The sequence below is a fragment of the Amblyomma americanum genome, chromosome 10 (assembly GCF_052857255.1).
Source record: "Amblyomma americanum isolate KBUSLIRL-KWMA chromosome 10, ASM5285725v1, whole genome shotgun sequence".
In the NCBI taxonomy this organism is placed as follows: Eukaryota; Metazoa; Arthropoda; class Arachnida; order Ixodida; family Ixodidae; genus Amblyomma; species Amblyomma americanum.
Genome location: NC_135506.1, coordinates 69,164,684 through 69,182,287, shown reverse-complemented (window position 1 = coordinate 69,182,287; position 17,604 = coordinate 69,164,684). Strand labels below are relative to the sequence as shown.

Genomic DNA, 17,604 nt, shown 5'->3' with positions numbered 1-17,604 from the left:
ACAGACATTTGTATATATCCGTACTCTGCCTAGCAATAGTACATGTTCACAAAAACCTTGCACCAAAGCTCAAATCGCGTAAATGAGGACGTGGCATACATTCGCATGCCATGAATATACGGTATGGGACTGGACGGGCCAGAAAATAAGTTGCGACAAGGTACAGGTACTTACATAGCAAAGTTACATAGCGACCGCAACAAGCTTGTTAAAATGCCAATGTCAACTATAAAGCCTGCATTAAACCAAACAAGGGTCTGTACATTAAAGCAAAAAGTCACTAAAACAAAACATTTAGTTGGGAGAGATTTCTCATAGCTTGGGGATTGTTAGTGTGCTGTTGCCCTGCTATTTGTGGTAAAATGTGCTTTGCCTTTTGCTGTTGCAGGTACTGCCCTTCGATGACAACCTGTGTGTCCGTGAGCCCTGCATCAACTTTGAGGAATGCCTGTCGGTGCTCAAGTTTGGAAACGCGTCCTCGTTCGTCGCATCAGACACAGTTCTTTTCCGACCCATCTACCCTGTCAACACATTTGCCTGCCGCTGCCCAGTTGGCTTTACGGGTACATGCCACTCTGAAAGCTGCATATTTTTGTTTTATTTTACATTCTAAGCAGATTTATAACGGTAAAAACAACTTTATCTTCATTTCACCCCGAAAAGAGGAAAGATGTTTCGTCAGAATAAAAGAAAAATGCAGGCTGCTACAGAGATTATGTTACAATAAAGCAACTTAATGAGTGTACTGATAACAGGAACTTTTTTGATTAAAGTGAAATCCAGTTGGAATGTCACAGAATACATTCTTTGGTAAGACGAAAAAAAAATGAATTGGCAAAGATGATGTAAGAGCAACTTGTGGTGGCTGGTGGTATAAAAAAATGGTTGTCTAATTAGTTGTTTGTACCTGTTTCTCTGCCTAATTTGTTGCACGAATATGGACTCTATATTTTCACCTTAATTAGTTTTTTACTGTAACGATTTCTATTAATTTTGGCTTCTTTGATGTAAAGCCCTAACTTCTGCAATAACAATATTTCCAAAACATTTTTTGATCTTAAGCTCCATGTCTCAGTTTTATTTATGCTTCTGAATGTCCTATTCACCAAGTGTGGTCCGTCATTTTCTAGTACCTGTTAGTTAGCTTCTGTTCAGTGATAATAGTGCTGTGGTCTTCCAGTAGTAAACCATTTGTCCATTACCTTGTGACTTCGAATTTATGTAATGCATGTCGAATGATGGTTTCCCTCTTGTGTTCTAGGTATGAAAAGGAAGTATGACTGCGACATTGAGATAAACCTGTGTTATTCAAATCCTTGTGGCCAGAACGGGACCTGTGTTCGACAAGAGTCGGGATACACTTGCATCTGCCAGGAGGGCTTTACAGGTTGGAAACATCTCATTGCAGCAGCATGCTGTACCTTCTGCAGATGAACTTGTCATCTTGCTGAACTTGTCCTTTTGAGTGGGACTCTGTGAATTTTTTCAACATATCCCAGTGAATATTTGCTTTTGTCAATATGGGAGCAGCTTGTGGAACAGCTGCCAGTGATGCCCAGTCACGTGCCGAGGACAAGGCTCTAGTCTGCCACCTTCCAAGGAAAACGTATGATACAAACCGCCTAATTTTGAAAAAGGGAACTGTGGAGTGAGGTACAAAGACATTTATCGACGATCTCTCTCCATAAAAAGGTAGATTACCAACTCTTGGCACAAGATGTCAACAGATCCTTTTCTAGAGCTCGCAGAATTCAGTCCGCGTTGGCGCTCTCTTAAGCGCGGAAGGAACTTCAATAACGCATCCGGTTCGTCGACGGCAATGGCGAAAGCAACCAAAATATCTTCCTCGTCATTTTCAGATGTTTCGCCCCTTTGCATATAAGTAGTGCGGGAAAGCCCTCGCGGCGGCTGATTTTCGCATCGCTGTAGTTCGTAGGTGCTTCGCCCCCTTTCCCTTATGCACCCGCAAAGAAACATCAGCGTTTCTCCTCTTGTCGTGTCCCAGCAAAAACGCCTGTCTCGAATGCACAGCGCGCCGTTTTTATTTTTGTTGTTGATGGTGGTAATGGTGGTTGTGGTGATTATGCTTCACCTCCTTGCATCCAGGAACCGCAGATAAGCCAGCGCGGCAGGTGACTGCCGCCGTATTTCAGCTTTTCATGTCGCGTGCCCTCACGTTTGGCACACTTGTATGTTTATAACATGTGCAGTTGGCCAAGAAACGGATTATACGACCACAACTTGTCGAAATTTTAAATGTAGTAGCCGGGAAATTGTGTTATCTGGGAACATCCATGAAATGTCCGTGGTTTTGAACGTAGGAACCAGGAAGTCGTATGTACCGGGAACATATCAACGAGGTTTTACTGTACTAGTAATAAGCTTTTCTATCTCCGATTTGTCAGCCGATGGATATTCACTGAGTATATCTAGCAAGTCATTCAATTCCTTTCAAAGTTTGAATGGCTGACACGAATTTGATGGTTTTTAAGATGGACGGTTGCATTTGTTTAAACTTCTTAGAACATAACAATTAAGTGTGCTCACATTCACTATATTTTGTCATAATAGTTGCATCATTTCTTTTCATCGAATCATGTTTATCTTTAATTAGATGCACTTGTTTGCTGCAGCTAGAGGACAACTTGTTTTCTTAGAGGTATGACCCTACCAACGTTTTCTTTTAGCATGCAGGCAACAGTTGCCTTGACTGCAGCATACACAAAATATCTGATATGTGGTGGCCTCGTAGTGTTATTACCATTATCTTATTGACATTAAAGGACTACATAGTTTGGTCAGTACTATAGTTCAAAACAATGTATAGTTATAGGAATATTGCTGCAGGTTTGTGAGCTGACTACTGTGTCTGAAAAGACATCAGAAAAGGGCGAGGGGGACTTGCTTCTAATCCTTGCATCATGCTTGTCCACAGATATTGTACTGCCTCCAGTGTGAGGCAGTTGTAAATTTACCTGTTTCGCTTTGTATGTAACAAACAGGGACAAACTGTGAAATCAAAGTCAAGACCTGTGGCCAAGACTGTGCCAACTGCACGGAGGACCCCCTGTGGACAAATGGCGAGTGCCAGTTGAGGGCACGGAGCTTCAATCGTGGCTCCTATGTCACCTTTCCATCTCTGCGACAACGCCACCGCATGCATCTGCGCCTCAGGTGTGTGCACGAGCCTTTAATGGTTATGGCAGCTCGCATAAAATCTAGTCCAGCTTACTCATATTTGGGACTTTAAGGTAGCATAAATCAGTGCCAAAAGTGCAGCATGTTTTTATCCGTTCTGGTTTCCAAAGAGCAGACTGAAAGGTTGAGTGCTGTTGCGGGCTTTGCCAAACTCCAGCCTAACAAAGACATTAATTTCATGGTACAAGGCTTGCTATTAATGAAACAGAGCCCAACTTCAGGTTTGGATTTCACTCTTAAGTTTGTGTGTATAAGGGATCTCTGAAATCATTGTTTTTGTTAAATTGGAAGATTAAAATAGGCATTGTTCCTTGTACAGTCCAGTGTGGCCCAGAGTGTTTGGTATGATTATTTTTTGTGTTTAAGATCAAGATAGCTGCTAGGATAGCTGCGACCATTAAATGGTAGCTATGCATTCCTGGTCGTATTCAAATAAAATAAATAAATAAACTTTTTGACTGCATAATCTGCAGGACATTATTGCTCACTCTTCGATTATGAGAGCCTGGTTAATGGAAGGTGCTGTGTTGAGGATAGTACCATACTTACACATATATAACGCGACCACGAATATAACACGAAGAGAGAGTTTGAGACCTCGCGAAAATTTTAAAAAAATAATTTATTCAAATACTCATTTTTTCCTTGAGCAACACGAGAATGGAACAATCTAAACATAGATATTTCTAACAGCTCATCATTAGGTGCGTTTAGTGCCCTGATTAGAGATCACCTGTTTGTTTCCCAGTAGTTACTCTCATTTTCCACACTTTCCTATTCTGCCCTGTTTATTTTTACCATTTCTTTTTGTGCCTAGACTGAAATTGCAGCGCTAACTACAGCCGATTTTCCTTTCTTTTTGCTTGTCACAATGTTTGCAGCCTATTATTTGGACCTCAACTTGAATTCTAACTGATTTTGTAACATTTTGTACCATATGTTATTGTTCAAGTAGTTTTACTTACCAATATGGGCTGTACACCTGGTTGTATTATTCACCGCCCTTCCTTTTACAGTCCCTGATGAGACTTACAGTATCAATAAAAAAAAAGATATTACGATTATAAAGTACATGATCACAGTTTGTTCAAGCTGACTACAACCGGAGTGCGGAGGGCTCAGGAAAAAAACGGAAATGGAGTGCAAAAATGCTGAAGCAGCGGAGTCGTCGATGTTATTTAAGAGGCAACACTTAAAAAATATGTGCGACATCATCGACCGCTACAAAGCTCCGATGCTTTAACGCACGTGGCCTTCTACACAGCAGTGGCCCGCTGTCATCGCCGTTCCACTGCTGCTTCGTGTTTTGTGCTGCCAGTCCTGTGCCCGTTTGCCTTCATTTTCTTTCCTTACTCCTCTCAACTCTTTCAATGCCTTCTCTAAAGTGTGGGGTTTTAACGTAGCTAAACCAAGTAGACGTGCGAAAGCATGTGCTAGCCTGGTTGGCTCATGGTTTTGCTTTTCTCGGTCGTCGGCACGTGTGGCGATGACATTAGACTAAGGTTAAGCTCTGATCGAGGTTCAGCTTGGTCTGATCTGTTCGCGCCGCAGATGGAAGTTGATGTAGGTGACGATGTGCAATACACAACGTGAGAGTGTGTTGCAGTTTAAGACAACGCGTCATCGGCTGTGGCGATAGCATAGTGCTCTTGTGCAGTGGCCAGCAAAGCAGAGCTGTTAGCGCCGCTGCAGGTTCGAATCCCAGTCGCAGAAATATTCATTTATTTATTTGTTCAAGGTCAAGGTCAAGGCTTCAGCGGTGAATCGGCTTTTGCAGCTTTAGTCGTAAAGTAGAGCTCTCGCTCTAAAAATTCGCGTTAAGTTCGTGCACTGGTTCCGAATATAACGCAAGGTGCGTTCTCCAACAGATGAACTGAGGGGGAAAAAAACTTCCATTATTTTCATCTCAATACGCTAATGCAGCTCTTGATATTTATTGCGTCTCTGATTTAATTTCTATTTGGTCACCTAGCCCTACCCACTAGCCTTCACCTATTGCTGTTAGTTTTGTTTTCTAAGTTAATGTCATTGTGTATCATCTTTGGCTGAGTTTTCCACTTGATTTTGGTCATTTTCTTGCGATCAAAAAGTTAAAATTCACTGCTATATCAGTGGTTTTCAACGTTGGCAACAGCTTGCATGCTAAGGCATCTATATACACGGTCATAAATGCCTTTCCTTTTCCTTTTATTTTTGCGACCCAGTTTTGCCACTCAGAAACGAAATGGACTGCTCCTTTACAATGGACGTTACAATGACATGCACGACTTTGTGGCCCTGGAGATTGTGCAGGGAAGCATTGTGTTCTCCTTCTCTACGGGTGTCAACATGAGTCAGGTGTCAGTTGCTGTGCCAACTGAGGTCAGCAACGGCCAATGGCATCAAGTTGAAGTCAGCTATTACAACCGGGTAAGCTGATTTACTGCTTCGTGTGTTTTATTTTACGTCTTGCAATATGTCTTATTTTATGTTTTACACTAGTTTTTTTTTGTCATTTGATGACATGGCATGATAAAATGCCAAGAACTAGTTTATTTGATGAGGTAGCACCATAAAACGCTATGAACAACTTTATTTGAATAAGACAGGTTGATAAAATACTATAAAGTGGCGTGCAACTGCTCTTGTTACCTAATATACTAACAAGCTCGGCCTAAACATCGTTATCTTATAGTTCACACCTTGTCTTTATGTATAGTTAATGCCTTATGATATTTACCATGTTCACCCGAATCTAAACCAATGGTTCTGATAAAAACTGCAGGCTCTAAACTCACAGGTCGGCTTAAATTTGAGGATGCAACTTTGCCAGCACCAACTTTGCCAGCACAGTGCAGCATAGGCGTGCTTTGGTTCCGATAGAGGCGATGACTTCAACTAAGCAGTGCCACCACACTCCCACCTGTCTTCAAACTCAGTCTTCTTAGCAGTTAATATTTAATTCACTCTTCAAGTGCAGCAAGGGTACAATGTGGACAAAACGAATGTACACCATTGGTCAAAATCTTCATGCTGACGGTCTGCTTCTGAGCCGTGGTGTGCTGAGTTTACAGCAGCCCTGAAGCTCTAAATCTCTGCAGGGGAAGGGTAACCGTCACCTTCGCCTTTCTAGACCTTGTGGTCTTTAGGGATGCCTCATGGGTTCCACTACATGTAGGCTCGAGAGCTAATCATGTAACCATGTGGCTGTACATTGTTGAAGCCAACAAGTGCACCTGTTCAGCTGTGCGACCACATGAATGACGCTTTCAAGACTGCAAAGAGGTCATTATCATTGAAGTAGCGGAATTGGATGGCACCAAGGACAGCCCCTTGTAGGATGCAAGAAGTGATCGAGGAATACCTAGTGACGACATCAAATGAGTGTTCAGCCAGGTTCAGCATGACTCACTAAACGTGTTGTTTCGGTTTCGGCTATTTATTTTCTGCTGATCAGTATTTGAGAATATCCTTTCTTTTTTTGTGGCTCCACGGTTTTCCTGTGTCGGCTTAGAGTTGAGGTTGGTTTAGGTTCAAGTAAATACGGTATAACTTCATTGTGGAACAAAGCCCAGGCATCATAGTTTCAGAGCTCTTCTGTTTTTTTAGCTAGAAAGCATTGGTTTATAGGTAATAAAAGTGTTGGTTTATTTAAATGCCTCTATATAGCCAGTATTGAGACCAGCTTTAGAAATGGCCTTAAGCATGGCAAAAATGACATTAAAGATTTCATCAGGTGAGAAAATATACCTTTTTTGTTGTACTCCCTTGGCCTTGAATGCTTGTAGAGTCATCAAAATTCGCTGTACAAATTAGATTTCCCCTTTAATAGCACTTCCTAATTATGGCAACATTTTTTTTCCCATGTTTTGCAGACTGTGACACTGTCTATAGACGGCTGCGATTCTGTGCTGGCAACTCGTTTTCAAAACCGTCTGGGCAACTACAACTGTGCAAACAGTACAACACACTACCTCGAAGACAGGTGAGTTGTTGATTGCAAGTGTGCAGTGTTTCTTTTGTGACTAGTGCTTATGGTTCTAGGTGCCACTTTATTAGTGTAAAATTGATGCAGAACTAAGCATTAGGAATAGTCAGCTTGATCATGAATGGCATCAAAATTGAAACCATATTACTCTCTCCTATTTTGTGGGTTTCCTTGTCCTTTAATTTTGTGTGGTCCAGTGAATATATCTGCCATCTACTCACACAATCATGCCTGCACGCTCAGTATGTAGCAGGCACCAAGGTATCTCACTGGTTGTATGTGAGTGGTGTTTCTCAGCTGGAGCCAACACGTGCCACTGGGCTCCCCGGTTCTATAACTGTAGTTAGTCATGCAAACAAATACTAAGCATGTAAGTTGGTGTCAGTGAATTTTTGCATAATAAATAACGCCAGGGAGAAAAGACGCCCAGTTCCATTATTGCCCTTGGTACATGCTACCTTTCATGTAATGATAACATGCATGTCATTCTGACCACGTAGAAATGGTTGTGCATAGTAACGAGGCATAGGCAGCATGACCAAGCTGTGCAAAGTGGATGGGGTTTCGTGGCTGTAGCATTATTTATTATAACAGTGCTGTTATAATAATGCTTTAGATGATATCATTATTCAGCCTGAAAATAGGGAAACACAAACGGCCTGGTTTTATTTGCTTTTTGCCAAAAGAATTTTTGCTTTCCCACACATGATGGTTATGAGCACAGTCCAGGGACTCGTAATCTAGAAACAAATAGATGGTGAGGTGCAGCTGTACTAAGGGCATGGCAGACTGTATTCTGGAACTTCTGCGGAGTCTGCAGCTGCAACTTCCAGGCTGCGCACCTCTTGTTCTTTTCACTTCATGGGAAATGTTCTTCTGAGCTGCGCTGTGTTTTTTTGCTGCCTGCACCATAGGTGACCGTGGTTCTTAGTATTCAAAATGCGCCATCGAAAGCCTCTAAATTTCCTACATTCCGCAGGTGTGCCGATGTGATGCAGACCTGCTACCGCTTTCTGGACCTAACTGGGCCATTGCAGATTGGGGGCTTGCCAGACCTGCCTACACATTTCCCAGTTTCACAGATGCACTTCATTGGATGCATCCGTGACCTCTATGTCGACCACCAGCTTGTTGACCTCAACAAGTAAATCTTGCTTGGTCATTTTTATTTAAAAATAACCTTTGGCGCTGCATTTCTGTTTAAATTTATAGCTCCTTAGAACCTCTCTTTGTGGCACTCACTGCATTAATAGATGCCAAGCACTGTCAGTCATCGCACTTTAACAGATTTATTTTCTTTGAATTCGAATTGAACTTGGTGCTTGAGCAGGAATTGGCGTTCTGTTTAGTGATACATTAATGCTTGTAATTATCTAGTGCAGTAAATAGACTTCTGTTATATAATTAGACATTAGTTGAATTGTGTTTACAGTTCACTTCTTTTTTTTTCTTTTTTTTTTTCTTTCTTTCTTTCTCTTTTTTTTTTAGCATGGGCATCCATCACACCTTTTGGAAGATGCCCATGTTGCTCTGTCGGGGGAAAAAAAAAGCAATAGGGGGCATTTTTGAACCCAAAATTTTGGATATCAGTTGTTATGAACGAGATATCCATTGACCAGGAGACTGTGAGCTCTGCGAGTTGTGCCGAAGGCTTTAAGTGAGAGATTTACTGATCAAAAAGTAGTGGTTGTGCTGACGGGCACAGTCTATTTGGGTACTGTATAGGCGCCCATCCAAGTTTTCGGAACACAAAAATTACAAGAAAGCCTATTTGCTGGACCGTCTAAGCATACTGCTAAAATGAAGGGTGCACTTTGTGACCTGCACAACTGCACAACCCATCCCTCGATGTTTGCTTGCACCTCTAGGCAGCGAGGAACTTCAGCTTTTTCGTGATTTTTTTGTGTTCCAAGACCTTTTGTGGGCACCTGTACATAGCTGAGCTAGTTGCAATTCTTTTTTCTCAGAAACAAGAATGCACAATGGAGAGCAACATGAACTAGAGGCAAAAAGCAAAAAAGTGCGGTCTTTTTTTCGGTACTCGCCATTCTACACTTCTATCTACTATAATTCTATTTGAATTAAACACACTCAAGCATGTAGAATGCTGTATGCACAGGGTACTCCATAAAAGAATAAGAAAGAAAGAAAAGGATTAATGAAAGTCTCGCAGTTGTGACAGGAAAAAATTTGAAGGGGCGTTCATTCGAAGTTCACATATTCTAGTGAAACTTTTACTTTAGGTTTTCCTCCCCACCCTGATCATTTCAACCAAGCTTGGCAGGCAAGTGGTGGTTCATTCCTGCACAAATTGATTTTAAAGTATGCTGTTTCCGTGGTCTCTGTTCGAGTGATTTCTGCAGGCAACACTGCTTTAGTGACATTGTAAACAATAATCGCACATTATTGCCCTCTCCCCACATGAAGAGCGAATTGTAAGGCTTTTATTAGGTCGTCTTTTGCATTCGTTGAACGGAGTTACCATTTCCAGTAGTTACAGCAGCCATAGAAGGTACATATGAGTGTTTTTCTAATAATATCTGTGACGTCATTGCAGCATTAATCAGCGTCATCCTTGCCCATGAACCGGGTTTCAGTTTACTGTTTTAAAATGGGTATAAATGGTATATTTTGAAAAGTAGTTTGTGATGCCGGAGGCAGGGGACTCCATGTGTTGTGGTGTGGTAATTCACTCAGTAGGTTGGGAAAAAAACCCCAAAGTTGCCTTTCAAGGTATTTAGTAGGTCATGTGTAAGAGGATTAATGGAATCAGTTGGTCAGATGAGTTATCAATCACATGGCCAATGGGTCACATTGTCACTGGGTCATGTGTGACCTGTTACTGCTGACATGCGAGCAGTACTGGGTATAGTCATTAATGGGTCATGTGACCTGTTAACTCTGAATCGGTGACGTTGATCTACTGCTGCTATTAAACCTCTTAAACATGGCCATGACCCCATTGCAATGGGACCCGATGATAATGGGTCTTATGACCTTGCTATGTGATGACGCCATTTCATCCGGACGACAACCATGAGACGTCGGGGCGATAAGAACACAACAGGTGATTATGTGAAGACGGCGTGCATGCTCATAAAGCTGCTCATTTGTGACAGCAGCTTGTAACTGGTCCATACTTTACCTGTTGTATCGTTGCCTATTGTACTTGGCCAGTCTACAAGCCACGACATGTCATGTATTTTTGCAAGAAAACGGTGTTGTGAGCCTGGCTTCTGACTAGTTGATGTAATGGAATACATTTGCTGTGTTGCGCATTTATGGCAGCAGCTGCGATGGTGACAGCAGTGCCCAGAAACCATGATGAACAGTTAGTTATGTGATAACGTCGAATATGTTATCTGGTTATGTGGAACAGCTAATTATGTGATTAATGTGGAACAAATTATTTGGTTATGACCATGCAGGATCACACTTTGTACATGAGTGTGCTGGTATGATTTAAAGAAGTATAGACACCTAATTTTAATGGCACATTTTCTTCTCTACATTGATGCCGAAGACACTACTACGTATGAATCACCAGGTGATGTTCACTTATGAGTCATGACCGATAAATAATTTACAACTGAATTTTTCTGTCATGCTGTTTACTACGTATGAATCACCGGGTGATGCTGGCTTATTACCGCTAAATAATTTACAATTGAATTTTTTGTCATGCTGTTTCAGTTTCAACAGCCGAATGATGACTGTGACGTTGACGTGTGCTTAAGGGTCACGTGAGGCATGAAACAAACTGCAATATAATAGCTGCTTCTAAATTCGTTGTCATGCCGTCTCTTGAGGCAGGCTGACTTCAGTAATGTAGAGAATTAAAATGATGAAGCAGCGATTATATTGCAGTTTTTTTCATGCCTCACATGACCTATGAGCACACGTTAACATCGTTAACAATGTTTAATAATGCCTTACACATCATTACAAAAATGAAAACACTCACCCAAAAGAGTTTACTGAAACTGCTAGCCTGTTTATACAGGTGGAGGCACATATAGGTCATAATGAAAACAAGGTATCTGTGGTTTATGACCGTCTAATTTACGATGATTTCGAATTCATCTTTCAATTGTAACGTCAGATAATTCAAGCTGATTTTGCATGTTCCAGCTAGGTCAGAACAAAGGAAGTCTGCTGTACTGTCTAAAGGTTCATTTATTTCTTCGTCCTGTCTGTGTTACAGATTTGTTGCCAACAACTCAACAACGGCTGGCTGTCACGAGAAGCGCGGTTTCTGCCATACCAGGCCATGCCAGAATGGTGGCACGTGCTCCGAGGGGTGGAACACTTACATCTGCAGCTGCCCACTGGGATTTGGAGGGCGAGACTGCAGTGAAGGCAAGTGCATCATTTTTTTTAAGTACCACAACCTGCTTTAAAAATGTTCATCTATCTTATCATCTCTCTCACCACCTACCTCACCATGCAAGATGCAATTATTACAGTCCCATGTATTTTTCAAGGGGAATCACCTTATGTGGGTAGATTTCGATTAGCGTAGTAATTACTCATGAACATCCACTTAACCACTGTTTGCAGCCATATGGCCACGCTTGGGTGGATGCTAATGTGTAATCACTAGGCATGTGCGAATAGTGGCTTTTTTTGGTTTGAATCGAATTCAAAGTGAACAGTAATTTTCTTCTTCGAATATTTCGAATACTTCTGGCACGCAGAAAACGTTGGACGGCAGAATAGGCATTTTCAAAACGCATTTTTTTAACATGCAAGATGATTACATGAAAAAAAAGAACGAATTGAATTCCTAGGATTCACCACTTAAAAGCAACAGCTGCACAACGAAGCAACTGCAATCAAGACCGGTAGTTGGAGGCCCCACATATAGGTCTTGCACCCCGCAGATACCTCAGCACCACACGCAGGCTGGCGCCCCCAATTTTCGATGGTCATTTTTGCAGAAAGTCGACACAGCTTCGAAAAGAGCGACTGCAGCAGTTGCAGTCAGCCCAGACTCATTCATAGAAAGTCAAAGGAGCCGCGCGTCCCAAGATTAGACAGATTTAGCATAGCTGGATTCGTTTCCATGAAGAGCCACTGCGCATGCGCAGATCGCCCCAAGGACGCCACAAAGCTCTGACTAGATGTTTGCTTGCCTGCCTCATTGGGTTCAATCAGCGCTTGCACACTGGTGGTGCGCGGAAGCGGATCGCAGTATTCTAAATCGCTGTTAATGCACGCCACCATGCTGGTTACGGTGTGTGCGCACTGCAGGTACCGTGGCTGCAGACACCAGGCAGGTACAGGTGCGCATGTTCACGTTTATTGCCGTGAGCATGGGCAGACCGGCTCCAGTAACTGCACAGGAGCGCAAGCGCGCGCGCAGAGTCGAGGCTTTTAGTTGCGCACACGCCGCTATGCCGTCTCGGAGGAGGTACGCTGAACTGAAACCACATGCAGTGAAATGTTCTAGAAACGTTATTCTCTCGAGACAAATACTTCAAAATTTCACACACCAAACATTCAGTATTGGAGTAATCGAGTATTGAATACTTTACTATTCAATCGGATATTCGAAATTATCGAATATTCGTAGATAATGCATAATGGGCTGTTTCTTCAGTTTTAAGAGTTGCTGGCAGCATCTTACCACTCTATGGGTTTTTAATCTTTAAGCTAGCTTTGCACTTTATATGGTGCACTTGCCACTTCATGGATCACGTGTTGTTGTGGTCACATGATGCTCAAGTTCCAGAAAAGAATATGATAAGTTCTTCAAAACAGGATCGCCAAAGCACTGCACGTAATTTAACCTTTTTTTTAAATTGACTCGACTTTATGTGCATCAATTTTTGTTCAAAGTTCAAATCTTGGAGGTTCTGTGTACAGGGAGTAGTTGTTGAAAGGACTTTTCTTCTAACGTGGACCACTTTTCCACCAAGGTTACTATATTAGCCGCATTAAGTTGGAAGGAAATAATGTTGTTTTTAAGAAATTTGTGCTTTTGTCTTGTATAAAAACCCCGGCTAAGCAAAGGATTGAGCTCTTGTAACCTGAGGAGTAAATGTAAGCTTTTTTTTTTTTTTCAAGTCATAAAGATACGTTCTACACGTAGCATGGTATTACTTTGTGTGAAAATGCAAGAAATTATTTTCCCTGAGCTGTCTTTTAGTTTCATATTTTCCAAATTATATTTTTTCTTGTGGCTCATCAATCTCCTTTCCCTCCTCATTACCACCAAAAAGTAGCTCCGTAGTTTTATGTCGTTGTAGATTGTGTTTCTCTTAAAGCAGCACTGGGGAAAAACTCCATGCAATTTTTGTTTGTAAAAATTGATTGTTGCGCTCTTTGTGGCCATGTTGATGATCGCCGGTGGGAAGTGAATTAACTGCAACCAAAAAATAAACCTTTGACGTCATTGCAGTTTACAGATGAAAACAACTGATGGCAGCAAAGCTGTGGTCTTTCATTTTTAAGCCTTTTAGCTTACAAAAGCATTTTTCTCAGGGAGACTGGCCTTTTTGTTATTAAGACATGGTATTCTATCGATACAGGCTAACTTCATTTTGTCCTCAGTGTCTCATTAACAATGCTCAATGCAGTGTGTAACTCTTTGGCTTTAGCTGCCGCAGTGGCTGAGTGATTATGGCGTTCGGCTGCTGGCCCGAAAGACGCGGGTTCGATCCCGGCCGCGGCAGTTGAATTTCGATGGAGGCGAAATTCTAGAGGCCCGTGTGCTGTGCGATGTCAGTGCACGTTAAAGAACCCCAGGTGGTCGAAATTTCCGGAGCCCTTCACTATGGCGCCTATCATAGCCTGAGTCGATTTGGGATGTTAAACCCCTATAAACCAAACCAAACAAAACCAAACTCTTTGCCCTTTGCAGCTGCTGTGGCTTGATTAGAGAAAATCGGCGCTTTCTTACAGGTGTGGAACCAGTCCGCCGGTTTGATGGCGATGGGTTCTTGGTCTTCAACCCGCTGTTGCGCCCAATCCAGTTTCCCTGGTCTCTGGGGCTAACATTTCGCACGAGGGCAACCGTGGGGCTCCTCATCCATGTCCACGTAGGCCAGAGCTCGGAAATGTCACTTCACGTATGTAGGCGTTTCTTTTTTCTTCATAGCTACCCACATAAAGACCACAGCCTGAGGCACATCTCTGAAGTCATATTTTATTTACTGTTTCCCTCTCTTTCATTTTATTCCTTTCATCTCTTTTTGTCCTATATTTTTCTCCTTTCTTCTTTTTTATTCCTTTTACTCCTGTCTTCTTTCTTGCTCTGCGTCTGTCTATCTGCCTTTCTATCTTTCTTGCTTTTTCTTTTCTCAAGAATCAATACTAGGTACATCGTGCTGTTAAGTTCAAATTCAGCTTGTTTTGTACCACAACGACTCATACTTCTTGCTGCAGTCTAACATTATTCCCGAATGTGTGTACTTTCAGTGTTGCTGTTACTTGAACAGAAGTTCAAAAAGAATGGCTTTTCCACTCTTTGACTTTTGATTTCATGCTCACTTTGGTTTCATGCCTCTCGGTCTGACTAGCATCAGTGCACAAATTATGAAGTTGCTTCAGACAGGAAGTGCTTGTCTTGTGTTTTGCATTCATGAACTTTCTTTTTTCCAGTGTCTTAGAAAGAACTGGCCCAACTGAGTAGATTAGTGCTAACAGGGATCTATAAAATGACTTGTGGTGTAGAATGTATGCACTTGACAAAGCACATCATTGTTGTTATATTTTGTTTGCGAAGGTGTAAATAAAATGCACTCGAGGCAAGTTTGTAGAACCTTTGTATATATGACGTGCTCTATTTTATAGAATCTATCTCGTCACACCTGTGGCCAGGTAGTGGCTATCAAACGCTGTAGTCATAATATAGAGGAAATTCTTGCTATTGTAAAATGGAAAAATGTCTGCATTGTCGTATTTACACGATTGTAAGTCGACTCGAATGTAAGTCCACCCCCCCACATCACATTTCTGAAAAACAAAACAAAAAACATGGAGGTCGTTTACGCATGGCCTTTAATAACAGAACGCGATAGCACTATCCTGCGTCCTCCACTTATCACCAACCGCTATCGGCTGCCGCACGCGGGGGTGCCCGTGGGCACATTTCAAACTGAAAATGTATTAGTCACTGGACTAGTCCACACTTGCGCCATCGTCCTCACTAGTGCTGCCGTCGTGATCGCTGCTGCAGTCCCACAGCTCGTCGTTCTAACGTTGTCGTGCAGCGCAATCTCGCACTTCGCAAACAGGCACATCACAACGTGGCTTGGAAGAGCTGAAAATTTCGCCTCGCTGCAGCTGCCACACCTGTATCACCTGTTGCAAACATCGAACTTGCGCCCCGGCGCGCAGTTGTTCGTTTCTTCGGCGTAAAGAATGACAGCAATCTTGAATGTAGCCGTGAATGAGCGCCGGTTGCTTACCAGACTCGGAGCACAAATGACGAGGCACAACATTAAAAATTTGTGAAACGCGGCTGGCAGTAGTCAAATGCGTCAAAGCCAAAGAGAAACTACGCGTGAGCGGCGTTGGCTCTTCCATCGGCTACCAACACTCCCCGGCACCTCTGCGGTTACAAGTGGCGGTGCCACTACGATTGGAACAGCGGCCCTGCCATCAACTATCGAAGCTCCCTTGAGCGCCGAATCCGCAGTTTAAAGTAAACAAAATAAAACTTGGACGACACCTATTAAGGTGTATCCAGATGGCAAGCCACGGACTGGTCAGCGGAACGGTCCCCTGAGGCTGACCGCTCGTGGCCCGGCCGATCCGGGCCGGCGACAGCAGCCACACGATGGACCAAATGAGCAGGCAACAAGGCGGGCCAAAGCCCTGTGATCTGCTTGCAGCAACACTCTTCTCTCGCTTCGGCATTCGGCGGCGAGAGCAAGCAGAATCCGCCGCCTCAGCAGATTCCGCCTAAATACCCAGCGGAAAGCCTGATCGGTCCAAGACAGATTTCTGCCGCGGCGATGAGGAAGTTGCATTCCCACGGCGACAACATGGCGGCAGGCTTGAAAGCAGGACTGCTCGCTTTAGACTCAATTCGTTATTGTTACTGCCTTTTTTGTTGCTTTCACTGGCCATAAATGGGGCAAACATTTTTCGCTTGGTCACACCTCACCTGTAAGAAGACGTATGAGTGAAAGATGTGCTTTATTTTTCAATTTAGGGTGACGATTCCGCCCCTTCTAGGCTTAACAGGGGCGTAGGTTTGTTGACAGAAATAGTTCCCATCCTAACAACCATATGGCGCCACTAGACTGAGCTTATCATCACGTCTGTGCTTGCATTATCATCATCATCAGCCTGGCTACACCCACTGCAGGGCAAAGGCCTCTCCCATGTCTCTGCAATTAGACCATTTGCCTGCAAACTTCTTAATCTCATCCGCCCACCTAACCTTCTGTCGCCCCCTACTACTCTTACTTTCTCTTGGAATCCACTCCGTAACCCTTAAGGACCAGCGGTTATCTTGCCTTCGCAGCACATGCCCTGCCCGAGCCCATTTATTTCTCTTGATTTCGACTAGGATGTCATTAACCCACGTTTGTTCCCTCCCCCACTCTGCCCACTTCCGGTCTCGTAACGTTACACCTATCATTTTTCTTTCCATGGCTCACTGTGTTGTCCTTAACTTCAGCCGAACCCCTTTTCGTTAGCTTCCACGTTTCTGCCCCGTAGGTGAGTACCGGTAAGATGAAGCTGTTGTATGCTTTTCTCTTGGGGGATATTGGTAAACTGCCACTTATGATCTGAGAGAACCTGCCATATGCGGTCCACCCCATTCTTATCCTTCTGTTTCCCTCGCATGATCCGGATCAGCTGTCACTACCTGCCCTAAATATTCTTTACCACTTCCAGCCCCTCGCTGCCATTTGTTAACTGCTGTTTGTTTGCTAGACTATTAAACATTACTTTGGTTTTCTGCATGTTAATTTCTGCATGTTCTCATGTGTGTGCAGGTGCATGTGTTTCTGCATGTTCTGCATGTGCTTGCATACACTGAACTAAATGTGGGAATTATGAGAAAGGCTAAACGTCCCAAAAAAATACCTGTGTTTAGCATGCATAAGCGTGCATGCGCTTATGGTACGTAGACAGCGTCAATTTATGTTCTTTTCTAACCACATGTGTGTATGCCGAGAGCGCCCACATTGCGACGAATTTCGCTCGCTCTCGCCGCCGAATGCCGAAGTGTCAACGAGCCATAAAGCTGTACTAAGGCTAAAAAGTAAAATTTAGCGTCATCCGACCACGTTGGTGTGTTAACAGTGGACGCAAAACTATTTTCGCTTGTGTTGCCTCGACTACCCAGAGCACTGTAGCCATCTGTAGCCGGGAAAGACCAGTGTGGTGTTGTTGCCAGACTTGATGTGTGCAAGTAGGCTGAAAAGTCCTTGGTGTGCCGCCAGAAGGGAGTGCCCTAGCATTACTCGCACGATTAA

The 17,604-nt window shown here is 43.1% G+C and overlaps 1 protein-coding gene across 1 annotated transcript in view; it reads left to right on the top strand.

Moving 5' to 3' along the window:
• stan (Protocadherin-like wing polarity protein stan) overlaps positions 1 to 17,604 on the top strand; it is a 61,984-nt gene that overhangs the window by 13,003 nt on the left and 31,377 nt on the right. Inside the window, exons 5-12 of the mRNA XM_077639290.1 lie at positions 389 to 563; positions 1,262 to 1,387; positions 3,003 to 3,174; positions 5,403 to 5,607; positions 7,053 to 7,162; positions 8,145 to 8,309; positions 11,370 to 11,524; positions 14,072 to 14,238. Of these exons, the coding sequence (XP_077495416.1) occupies positions 389 to 563; positions 1,262 to 1,387; positions 3,003 to 3,174; positions 5,403 to 5,607; positions 7,053 to 7,162; positions 8,145 to 8,309; positions 11,370 to 11,524; positions 14,072 to 14,238 (1,275 nt within the window). The remainder of the gene's footprint in view (positions 1 to 388; positions 564 to 1,261; positions 1,388 to 3,002; positions 3,175 to 5,402; positions 5,608 to 7,052; positions 7,163 to 8,144; positions 8,310 to 11,369; positions 11,525 to 14,071; positions 14,239 to 17,604) is intronic.